This window comes from Gobio gobio (assembly GCF_949357685.1).
Source record: "Gobio gobio genome assembly, chromosome: 1".
Taxonomy (NCBI): Eukaryota; Metazoa; Chordata; class Actinopteri; order Cypriniformes; family Gobionidae; genus Gobio; species Gobio gobio.
In genome coordinates this window covers 15,887,598-15,900,654 of record NC_137097.1, presented here as the reverse complement: position 1 = coordinate 15,900,654, position 13,057 = coordinate 15,887,598, and the positions used below count along the sequence as shown (strand labels likewise).

General features: G+C 40.4%; 1 protein-coding gene across 1 annotated transcript; it reads left to right on the top strand.

Annotated features, from left to right (window-relative positions):
* The first annotated feature begins 1,607 nt into the window (after positions 1-1,607).
* Positions 1,608-13,057, top strand: LOC307138358 (uncharacterized protein). Its single transcript, XM_079836613.1, has 3 exons — positions 1,608-1,690; positions 2,753-3,113; positions 11,503-13,057. The coding sequence occupies exons 2-3, from the start codon at positions 2,984-2,986 to the stop codon at positions 12,792-12,794; spliced, it is 1,422 nt and encodes a 473-aa protein (XP_079692739.1). The 5' UTR covers positions 1,608-1,690; positions 2,753-2,983; the 3' UTR covers positions 12,795-13,057.

The following is a 13,057-nucleotide window of genomic DNA, read 5'->3' as shown; positions in this document are numbered from 1 at the left end:
ACTGTTCATCTATGAAATGCACTTTCTGTAAAGCTGCTTTGAAATAATGTGTTTTGTGAAAAGCGCTATACAAATAAATTTGAATTGAATTGAATTGAATTGAATTATTTAATATATTAATATTTTATGTCCATCGGATGCACACTTCAGAATCTGGGTGGACGCAGTAGGCCATCCGGGGATTTCTCGCCTACTGTTTTATAAATATTGAGGTTTCCGCCATACTACTCCTTTCATGTACTGTTTTCTCCTACTATATAGTAGGTATGTAGGCATATTCGGACACAACTTAAGTACGCACACGTCCGAATCTCGCGAGAATTAGTTTATCAGCCAGAATATTCTTGCCTACTCTTTTATGAATACTGAGGATTCGGACATACTATTCGTTCGCCTACTACTGCTTGCAGTTCTTGTTATCAGTCATTTCATATTCTCCAGTTGACTTGTACCCATCATGATCGCATCAACCTGGCGCCCCCTGGGTTTTAATACTATTGTTCATAAAACTAGTGTTGCAGTTTAGTTTACAATGTGTGATTTTGGACATGAAATGAACCGTTTTGCCAAATTTTGTGTGTTGGTGCGCTGCAAAAAATGCATTTCTTACTTAGTATTTTTGTCTTGTTTTCAGTCTAAATATCTAAAAAAATCTTACATTAAGAAGCATTTACTAGACAAACAAAAGTTTTTGTCTTGTTTTGGGGGAAAATAACTCAAAATGAAGGGAGTTTTTGCTTAAAATAAGCAAAATAATCTACCAATGGGGTAAACAAAATAATCTTGTTTTCTGTTTGAATTAAGATTATTTTTCTTACCTCATTGGGCGATTATTTTGCTTATTTTAAGCAAAAACTCCCTTCATTTTGAGTTATTTTCCCCCAAAACAAGACAAAAAAGTTTGCTTGTCTAGTAAATGCTTCTTAATGTAAGATTTTTTAGATATTTGGACTGAAAACAAGACAAAAATACTAAGTAAGAAAAGCATGTTTTGCAGTGTGCGTTAAGAGTTTAGGAAATTTGTTGCAAAAAATTGTCATAGCGATTGTAAAAAACGGTAAACTTCAAACCCTAAATTAACTTTTTCCAAATTTCAGGTCCTATCTAGCTAACTTCAAAGTTTGTTTACTCTGGTTAGACATTGTACACTTATTTTCAGGTGTCTTTACACTTAAATTAACTTTATAGCTATATACATATTTTTAATATCAGACATGCATTTCAGTGCTAACACACAAAGATCATTTGTATTGTATAAATAATGCATTCCCCTAAACAAAACCTTTAAAGTCTCTCAGTCTTTACTAGTTTCCTAATATTTTCAGCTCATCACTGAACAACATGTATTTAAATATGTATTTCACCAATACATTCAGCCCTGAATTTTGGTCATCTCTTGTATTATTTGTATTTGGGCACTTCTGTGAATGTAGACTGGAGTGAGAGTGAGTGTGTGTGTGTGTGTGTGTGTGTGTGTGTGTGTGTGTGTGTGTGTGTGTGTGTGTGTGTGTGTGTGTGTGTGTGTGTGTGTGTGTGTGTGTGTGAGAGAGAGAGAGAGAGAGAGAGAGAGAGAGAGAGAGAGAGAGAGAGAGAGAGAGAGAGAGAGCGGGACTTTTATTTTGGTGTGATTGGTGTGACGTCATAAGTCCGCGCCGCGCTCCCGCATGTGTTGTGTTTCTGCTGAAGAAAGGTTTGTGTGTTTTAAGCGTTTAAAGTGTTTAAAATTATAGAAACCATCTTCAAAGTTTTACAGGCAGAATGAATGATGTATTATTAAATGTAACACAGCATTGCTTTATCTAACATTTATCAGTGTTGTGTGAGTAAAGTAACAGAATAAAAAAGAGTTCAGTCTCTGGAGAGTAGAGATGATGGAGAAACTGAGCTTTATCACACTCTCTAGTGTTCATTATTAGTGTGTAGTGCTAGTGTTGAGTGTTACTGAGACTGAACTAGAGCTGATAGAGACTCAGTTCATCATATAAACATGAGTTCAGTCTCTGGAGAGTAGAGATGATGGAGAAACTGAGCTTTATCACACTCTCTAGTGTTCATTATTAGTGTGTAGTGCTAGTGTTGAGTGTTACTGAGACTGAACTAGAGCTGATAGAGACTCAGTTCATCATATAAACATGAGTTCAGTCTCTGGAGAGTAGAGATGATGGAGAAACTGAGCTTTATCACACTCTCTAGTGTTCATTATTAGTGTGTAGTGCTAGTGTTGAGTGTTACTGAGACTGAACTAGAGCTGATAGAGACTCAGTTCATCATATAAACATGAGTTCAGTCTCTGGAGAGTAGAGATGATGAGAGAAACTGAGCTTTATCACACTCTCTAGTGTTCATTATTAGTGTGTAGTGCTAGTGTTGAGTGTTACTGAGACTGAACTAGAGCTGATAGAGACTCAGTTCATCATATAAACATGAGTTCAGTCTCTGGAGAGTTGAGATGATGGAGAAACTGAGCTTTATCACACTCTCTAGTGTTCATTATTAGTGTGTAGTGCTAGTGTTGAGTGTTACTGAGACTGAACTAGAGCTGATAGAGACTCAGTTCATCATATAAACATGAGTTCAGTCTCTGGAGAATAGAGATGAGAGAAATTAAATAAATATATAGTGTTTGTGTAATTTGTTTTCTTTTATTAGTTTGTTGTGCTAGTTTTGAGTGTTACTGAGACTGTTGATACTGAAATAGAGCTGATTGAGACAATCAGAGATTTAATGTGGATTTATTTTTCGTCTTAAACAGGACAAACACACAGAAAAACTCCTGGAGAAGCAGCTGAGATCATTAATAAAGATAGTGTTTATTAAAGAGGAGAGTGAAGACCTGAGGATTGAAAATGTATTCAGTTTGAAACATGAAGAAACTGAGGAACAAAGAAAGAAAGAGGAGAGTGAAGACCTGAGGATTGAAAATGTATTCAGTTTGAAACATGAAGAAACTGAGGAACAAACAGAGAAAGAGGAGAGTGAAGAGATGAAGATTGAAGAAACATTGAGAGTGAAACATGAAGAAACTGAGGAACAAACAGAGAAAGAGGAGAGAGAAGACGTGAAGATTGAAGAAACATTGAGAGTGAAACATGAAGAAACTGAAGAACACACAGGTTGGTTTCATTCTCAAAGCTGAGCTCACTCATTTGATATTTTCAAGTCTACACGCTCACAGATCCTCTCATTATAACAAGCAAAGCTTACTCAATGTAAATAATTTTTTGTGCTGTTAGATTCATTGGTTTATAGAGGGATTTTCTGTCGATCACTATAACAGCTGCACTGCTTGCTTTCTGTAGTCTATACTACATTCACAATTTGAAGAAAAGTTTTGTCATGTTTCTTAAGAGGACCAACGTCCACATATACCGCAAAGTTTCAGGAATGACGAACGCTTTTAATTGACTGAATCCGCTATCCTGTTCTGCGAGTCGCTCCTGAAATGGCCTAGACCAGGTAAACCCAGCCCAAACTGCAGGCGAATTGATTTCGGCCTGTACCTCAGGCTGGAAACCTGTACACATTTCTATCCTGCTTCTGTTACAAATTTGCGGGGACCAATCAGAAACCGGCTTATTCACCTGGCGCGCTATTGGCGGGTTTAACACGATGGATAGTTCGGTGCACGCGTGTAACCGAGTGCAATCTTTAACAGTTCACAGTCGTCTTGTTTCAAGCACCGAGCACACTTCAATCCGAGTTCCCACACTCGCCCCCAGGGTATTTGTAACTTGCGTTTGCAAAATCTGTGCACTCACATCTAGAGCTACACTTATGTCAATAACCAGTCAAGAAACCAAGATGTTAAAGGGATAGAAACTTCTGTCATCATTTACTCACCCTCAAGTTGTTCCAAACCTGAATGAGTTTCTTTGTTCTGCTGAACACAAAAGATGATATTTTGAATAATGTTTGTAACCAAGCAGAGAGAGCAACCATTGACTACCATAGTATTTTTAGTCAATGGTTGCTCTCTCTGCTTGGTTACAAACATTATTAAAAATATCTTCTTTTGTGTTCAGCAGAAGAAAGAAACTCATTCAGGTTTGGAACAACTTGAGGGAGAGTAAATAAAAAAGTTTTTTGGTGAACTATCCCTTTAACAAGTAAAACGTGACAGACATATTCTCTTCCATTTCTACTCTGTTAAAGAAAAGTTACTGTAATGTTAGCTTTTAGACACATCAAAGGGGGAATTTCCTTAGGCCAGATTTTGCTCCTGATTAGATTAGATTAGATTCAACTTTATAGTCATTACACAAGTACAAGTACAAGGCAACGAAATGGAGTTTAGGTCTAACCAGAAGTGCAATAGCAGCAAGTGCAGGATATATACAGTGGTTGCGTAAGTGCAGGACATGGATATGTACTGAATATATATAAATATGTATAAATAGAGAGATGGTTATTACTATAAACAGAACTGAATTTACAGGTGAATATGTACAGTGAATAATTATACAGATGGCTATTACTATAAACAGAATTTACAGGTGAATATGTACTATGAATACAATATACAGATGGCTATTACTATAAACAGAATTTTACAGATAGAGGTATACAATAATATGTTAGGCTAAAATGAGGAATATAGCAGTGGATTAAGGTAGTGCAATAAATGATGGACAGAGCTATCCGAAAAAAAGTGTAAAAGTGCAGTGGAAAGTGGTTGCATATTACAGTTAGAAGTATGGTGCAAAATGCAAATGCAAACAGGGGTACTATAAATACAGTCGGCAGTGCAAATGAGCATAATCCAGTTAAGATATGGCAGTGCAAGATGTATAAGTAAACAGTTGTTACTATAATAAACAGTCGGTAGTGCAAATAACAAAGTGAAGGCAGATGTGAGGTAGGAGAGTTAGCAGTATATGAGGGGAGTGGATCAACGGGGGTTTGAGTTCAGTAAAGAGACAGCTCTGGGGAAAAAAACTGTTCTTAAGTCTGCTGGTCCTGGTCCGGAGGATCCTGAAACGCCTGCCGGAGGGCAGGAGAGAAAACAGTCTGTGGGCTGGGTGAGAGGAGTCCTTGAGGATGCTGCGAGCTCGATGCAGACAGCGTTTCCTCTGGATGTGCTCGATGGCAGGCAGTGGAGCACGACATGTCTGCCGAGATGTGGATCCCCAGGAACTTGAAACTGGAGACACGCTCAACAGCCATTCCATTGATGTGGATGGTGTCGTGTGTGCCTCTTGGCTCCTTCCTGAAGTCCACGATGAGCTCCTTCGTTTTGGTGGTGTTGAGGAGCAGGTTATTATCAGCGCACCATGTGGCCAGGTGCTGGATCTCTTCCCTGTAGGCAGTCTCATCGTTGTTGCTGATGAGACCAATCACCGTAGTGTCTTCCGCAAACTTGACGATGGAATTAGATCCATACACAGGCTTGCAGTCGGCGGTGAAGAGGGAGTAGAGAAACGGACTTAGCACACAGCCCTGTGGTACACCAGTGTTGAGTGTGATGGACGTGGAGCAGGTGGATCCTGATCGAACATTCTGGGGTCTGTCAGTTAGGAAGTCCAAAATCCAGTTACACATTGAAGTGTTGATGCCCAGGTCTCCAAGTTTGGCTATTAACTTGGTTAGTATGACCGTGTTGAATGCTGAGCTGAAGTCAACAAACAGCATGCGTGCATAAGTGTTCTTATGGTCCAGATGAGTGAGCACAGAGTGCAGTGCCATGGAAACTGCATCCTCTGTGCTCCTATTGCTGCGGTAGGCAAACTGGTGTGAGTCCAATGTGGATGGTAGAGAGTCTTTTAGGTGTTCAAGGACCAGCCGTTCAAAGCACTTCATAATGATGGGTGTGAGTGCTACAGGGCGGTAGTCATTAGGGCACCTCGGGCTAGAGTGTTTCGGCACTGGCACAATGGAAGTGCGTTTAAAGCATGATGGTACAGCTGCTTGGGCAAGAGACAGGTTGAAAAGGTCTGTAAAAACCCCAGCGAGCTGCTCCGCACATGCCCTGAGAACACGTCCAGGGATGTTGTCTGGTCCAGCAGCCTTGTGCGCGCTGATCCGGCTCAGTGCCTTGCAGACATCTGTGGAGGAGAGTGTGATTGGTGGGTGGTCAGCTGAGGGTTTGAGCTTGGTGGCAGTTTCTCTGTTGTCTCTTTCAAAACGAGCATAGAAGTAATTTAGCTCGTTCAGGAAGTTGACATCAGTGGCTGCGGGGGTGGAGTGGGTGGGTTTATAATCACTGATGGCCTGAATGCCCTGCCACATGCGTCGAGGGTCAGAGTTGGAAAAGTGTCCCTCTATCTTTAGCTTGTAGCAGTGCTTGGCCTTTTTGATGCCCCTCTTCAGGTTTGCTCTGGATGTACTGTAGGCTTGTGCATCTCCTGATCTGAAGGCAGTGTTGCGTGACTTCAGCAGGAGTCGCACTTCCCTGTTCATCCAAGGCTTCTGATAAATGTACCCTATACAATAGCCTACTCATCAAACATTCAGTGTAAGTGTAAACACATGACATAACATTATTTAATATTTGAATCACAGCATTGACAACACAAGTGCATTTTACCTCAAACTTGCAACTAATTAACTTTCTAAAGTAGCAATCGCTTCTCGGGTCGACATTAACACACTGACAAAATTATATTCTGAATTAAAAATATTTTTATACCACTTTTTAATGTGTGATTGTGTAAAGGTGTTCACGAGATGCCAACCTTTCGCGAACTTGCTTTCAACGGCGAACACTCGTTCTCATGGAGACGGCGGTGTGCACGGAGGGGAGGGGCTGTGTGTGTGTGTGTGTGTGTGTGTTGTGTGTGTGTGTGTGTTGTGTGTGTGGCGTGCAGGGGCGTAAATCGCAGAGTGGATGGGGGGGACAGGACCCCCCCTATCTGAGGGCTGTCCCCCCCTAAAAACCATGCTGAGTATTGTAAATAATATAACAATATATATTTAAAATAAATGTGTAAGTAGTAAAACAATACAAACGCAAACGGGACAAAAAAAATGCGTTTTAAGTTTAGAAACATTTTGAGTCCCCCCTTGCCTCACAGTGGTTTGATCCACCGTGCACCTCAACTAACATAGTAGAACGTAGAAAAACTACCACACAAGTTTGGGGAGAGAACTGCTTCAGACAGCAGTTGTGAAACACCAGTAAGTCGCGGTCAAGGCTATTTTATTCACTTTAAACGTCAGATGAAGTGATTCTTTTCTTTTTAATACAGATTAGGGAAAACACTGTTAACATCACTTGCCCACCGCCGCACCGCCCCGCTCCGCTGTATAGTAATAAAATCATTGAGTTCAGTTAGAGAACTGACAAAACAATTAAAAACTGAACGTGTCTGCTCAATACAGCACGAGCCGAACGAGCAAACAGCTGACAGACAAGATTATCGAAGATTTGGTTTCAAAGTGTAAAAGCGCCTATTTAAGGGAGTGTGTCATTGTACTGTTTTGTTGTTGTGTTTTTCATTACGAATAATAGGCTATTGAACCCAAAATTCAAGCAACCCGCCCCCAAATTAAAAAAATTGAAGTTCAGTCAGATCTGTGTAGGGTTTTGCTCAATATGATGATAAGTGGCAGATCAGAGGCTTCTGCAGTTGAATATCTAAATATCTGAATATCATAGTATAACATACTATGTGGAGGACGCAAGATAATTGAATAATTATAATATGACTGCGTGGTGAACCTTAATCGTATGTAAACTACTATCGCTTTGTGTTGTTGGTCAGATAAAATGACAGAGAAAAGAAAAACGGAGATTAGATTATTAGATAATTTTTCAGTGCACCAAAACGGCAAATAAGTATGAAATGTTTTATTTTTTTTTTATTTTTTTTGTGGTACATATATCCTTACAAGTACGATTTTGGCTGTATTATTTGTGTCCCCTTCAAAAATTGCTCTTTTCTAAAAATCTCTTCTCTTAATCTAAAACTTTTAGATTAAATTTACGCCCCTGGTGGCGCGTGTGTATGTGAGAGAGACGCGTGAGTGAGAGACGCAGGGGAAGGAAATGCAGCTGAAGGTTATTTGCTCAATGAAAGACATTGATGAAGACGAAAACTAAGGACATTTAATCTATAATTTTATTTTAGTCAGTTTTGCCAAACACACATTACAGTTTTGGTTAGTTACCATTTTTTTGTAATGCCTCGTTTTTATTTTTATTTCAGTTAATGACAACCCACCTAGTTTTCGTTTTTTCGTTCGCTTTCGTTAACGATTATAACCGTGGTAATGATGAGACGAGATGAAGTTACTTGCAGTAGTGCTCCGGTCTGCAACGCTGTATCATCTTGATAGCACAATGACTCTTTGTACTTCTGTCCAACTTCCGACTTTTCGGCTATTTTTTTGTAGCTGGTGTTGGAAATTGCCGTTTCCTCCCCAGTTCTTTGGTTTGTCAATAAGTAGACGCAAGAGATTCAGTAAAAGTATAAAAGTAAATTGAAAGTTTAATAAAGCAAAATCAGATCAGCTTCTGAGCTCAGGATTACAGAACAGCAAATCAATACTGACATACGGGCGGTCCGTAATGTCTCACAAGGCTAAGTATGCAGTTTTTATTCTTGTGTTGGTGACGCCTTTCTCCTGGTTCGATGAACACCTTCCAATGGCCTTCGCTCCTCTCGACCTCCCCTATTTGGCATCTGCACACAAAAACATACCAAGCATAGCCGCTCCCCCACTGCCAGCTCAGGGTTTCAAATACTTTCGCTATCAGAGCGTGCCTCTAGTTAATTCATATGGTGACTGGCTTTAGTCACCATAGGCCTCTGCTGTAAGTGGTTACACAAGCATATTAAAAGATTCCAAACATATTGTAATATACCAAACATAGTTAACCTTTTTAGATAACACATAATTGTCCCATAAAACATAATTATCCCACACTGGATATAAATCATTTGTTGCGTCTAAATATGAATGAGGATAGGGTTATTGATAAATCGAATTGTTATTGTTGTTCTTATTATCATTTAGGGGGGCTTAGGAACATTTTGGGGTAGCTTCAGCCCCCCTAAAATAGGCCTAACGACGTCCCTGATGCTGAGGATACATTACAACTTACTGTCATGTGGTGTAATCGCTAAATCAGTGTTTCAACAGGGGAAAGACGTCAATATAACTGCTTGTAAACTAAACAATGTCATGTAACGTTAGCATCACATTTACCTCAGGCAGTCATTCAGTGTCAACATATATTTAGTGAAAGAGTTGATTTCTCTAGTGAATAAAATTATGCTCTATATTATCCGTTATATTCATTATATTCTACTTAACCTGTTAGTGATGTCTTGATTATTTCATGCATGTTAAATAAACCTGTCGTGAAAATGACCTACACTGTGTATAAAATTATATTTCAACAATGAATTGGAGAAAAAACTATTTTATAATTGGAGTTAAGGGTCCTGCACACGGTGCGATTTTTCTAAATCCTCTGCGAATGTTGCTTGTCAGACTGTACGAACACGATCCCTGATGTAATACATGTCACACTGTAGGATCTCAGTTGTCATTATGTCAGACTGTACGACAGTCAAACGCGAAAACGGACGCAAGCAAGAGACACGTACGGACTGAGTTTTACATCATCAATCCGTGACACGTTCATTAACGGTGAGCCGCATTCACAGACACAACGGTAGCGGTCAGCAAACAACAAAAACAAGCGCTGGCATTTTTCATTCACCTGACTCTTTTCGACATGTTCCCTGTTGTGCAGCTGAAGCTTGACCTAACAGAATTAAAGGGGTGGTAAAACACATTCTTTCGAAGGCTTGATTGTGTTTGTGGGGTGCACTGTAACGTGTTCATGCTTCGTTTAAAAAAAAATTGCATTATTTTTCATAAATTTTACCTTTATTCTACACTACTCTGTCCCTCTTTGTAAAAACGGTATGAAGCCAGTCCCTCAAAAATACGCAATGGGCTCAGATTGGTTAGCTGGCCCAGTGTGTTGTGATTCGCTAACCGCCCTGTGCACGTTTGTCGGAAACGTCACGCCCCTTACCTTACCGGTAGACTGTGCTTTGGGTAGTACTAGAAACAATGGCATCAATAAAACCATACCAATTTGAGCCCGAATCGGACCCAGACAATTTTAGTGAAGATGATCGAGCAGAACCTGTTCAGTCCTCAAGAGTAAAGACTGCGGATCTATAGTGATCGCTACTGAATGGCACCGTTACTTTTGTATTTTTAGAACGATTATAGCCAAATATCTGTCGCAAGAACTAACCCAAAACAAACACTAAGCACTGGCTTTACTATAGTAGCCAAATCACACACAGAACCATGTTTAGCATGCCTGTAGATAAACAATACATAAAAGCTCTAATCAAAGAATAATTTACACTAATGCCAAGTTCTCTGTTGAGATTTAAAAAAAAGTTTGTAACGTTAAGTATGAATGAGCATTTAACAAACTGGTTTGCAGAGCCAAACAGCGTTGTCATCTGTTTACTTCCTTGCCACAACGTACAATTAACAATACAGACTATTACAGGAAAACACATCAACGAAAAATAAATCATACTTACAGGTTGTGGCCCGTAAACAGCTTCTGTTTTTGAATCCATCCTGCAGGACAAGCCGCTGTGCGAATCCTGCATTGAACTCGCGAAGATTGTGGAAGCTTTCCTCCGTGAATATTGCAGCGGGAGCCCTGGCAGTGTTTGTCTTGTGCAGCTGAACCGCGGCTCGTGTATTGCAAATACAGACGGATATTGTCCATTATGTCACATTTTCCGGTCTTCTCATCCGACCCCTGTTCCCCTCTGTCTCATACACACACGCATATAACATGATGTTGAATATTAAACGCACTGCAACGCACCCCCGTCCCTAGGAAGGCTGAACAAAGTGGACCTGCAACTTTGTTGATGAAAATAACAGCGTTTCGTCGGCATTGCGGCAACAACACTCCAGCCTACTAACCACAACAACGCTTTCCCGCGGCGATACAAAATGGCCTCGCCCCCCCTTATTTAATATTCTCGGAGGAGGGGTTTATGTAAATATTGGGGCTGGTGATGTCAGAGACCCTGGAGGAATGTCTAGTAGTCCCTACTGGCCGTTTGCTGTAGTCCTTAGAAATTGATTTCTTTAAAAGCAAATATCTCCCTTTGCTTTAAACTTTGAACATTGTAACTTTGCAGATGTTGTTTATGCTCAAACAGCAACATTACACATTAGCTAAAGTTAGAAAAGTCAAATCGTGGTTTACCAACCCTTTAAATAGCAAATCGAATCATAATATCTGTCAGAAAAATCGCAATTAGATATTTTCCCCAAATCGCAAAACCCTATATTCCAAACCACTTCAATAACAACTGTGGCAGTGTCCTGAACACATAGAATCCAAACATGATGAAAAGAGAGTTTGTACATTTTCCTAAAGAAATGTAACCCCTCTTTCTGTAGCTTACTGGGAATAGGATGTAACATACATGTTTCTGGTTTAATGTCTTTGTCTGTTGTTTTGTGCCATTGAACTGCGGTTAACTTTTTTTTTGTCTGTTTTAGATCTGATGGCACTAAAAGTGGAGAGCCAAGAACTAAATCCAATGGAAGAGAAAGATCCGTATGGGCAACATCATGATTTCATAGCTGGAGAAAAATCTTTTAGTTGCTCACAGACTGAAAAGATTTCCTCACAAAAAAAGTCTGGAAAGAGTTTAATTGAAAAACAGCACCTTAAAGTCCACAGGAAAATGAACACTGGGGAGAAGCCTTACACCTGCCAGCAGTGTAGAAAGAGTTTCAGACGTAAAGGAAACCTTGAGGAACACATTAAAATTCACACTGGAGAGAAGCCTCACACCTGCCAGCAGTGTGGAAAGAGTTTCACTCGAAAAGGGCATCTTAAAGGCCACATGAGACTTCACACTGGAGAGAAGCCTTACACCTGCCAACAGTGTGGAAAAAGTTTCACTGATAAAGGGCATCTTAAAGGCCACATGAGAATTCACACTGGAGAGAAGCCTTACACCTGCCAACAGTGTGGAAAGAGTTTCACTGATAAAGGAACCCTTGGGAAACACAATAGAATTCACACTGGAGAGAAGCCTTACACCTGCCAACAGTGTGGAAAGAGTTTCACTCATAAAGAGTCTCTTAAAGTCCACATGAGAATTCACACTGGAGAGAAGCCTCACACCTGCCAACAGTGTGGAAAGAGCTTTACTCGAAACGGGCTTCTTAAAGGCCACATGAGACTTCACACAGGAGAGAAGGCTTACCCCTGCCCACAGTGTGGAAAGAGTTTCACTCATAAAGCAAACCTTAAGAAACACATGAGAATTCACACTGGAGAGAAGCCTTACACCTGCCCACAGTGTGGAAAGAGTTTCACTCGTAAAGGTCATCTTAAAGTCCACATGAGAATTCACACTGGAGAGAAGCCTTACACCTGCCCACAGTGTGGAAATAGTTTCACTCGTAAAGGAACCCTTCAGGAACACATGAGAATTCACACTGGAGAGAAGTCTCACACCTGCCAACAGTGTGGAAAGAGCTTTACTCGAAAAGGGCTTCTTAAAGTCCACATGAGAATTCACACTGGAGAGAAGCCTTACACCTGCCCACAGTGTGGAAATAGTTTCACTCGTAAAGGAACCCTTCAGGAACACATGAGAATTCACACTGGAGAGAAGCCTTACACCTGCCAACAGTGTGGAAAGAGTTTCACTCATAAAGCAAGCCTTGAGAAACACATGAGAATTCACACTGAAGAGAAGCCTTACACCTGCCAAGAGGTAATGACCCCTTCCTCTCAAAACATAACTCTGCTCCAGTGCACAAAGCAAGATCCATAAAGACATGGAAGTGGAGGAACTTGACTGGCCTGCACAGAGTCCTGACCTCAACCCCGATAGAACACCTTTGGGATGAATTAGAGCAGAGACTGAGAGCCAGGCCTTCTCCTCCAACATCAGTGCCTGACCTCACAAATGTGCTTCTAGAAGAATGATAAAATAAAATAAAATCCCATAAACACACTCCTAAACCTTATGGAAAGCCTTCCCAGAAGAGTTGAAGCTGCTATATCCGCAAAAGGCTGGCCAGGGTTAGTTCACCC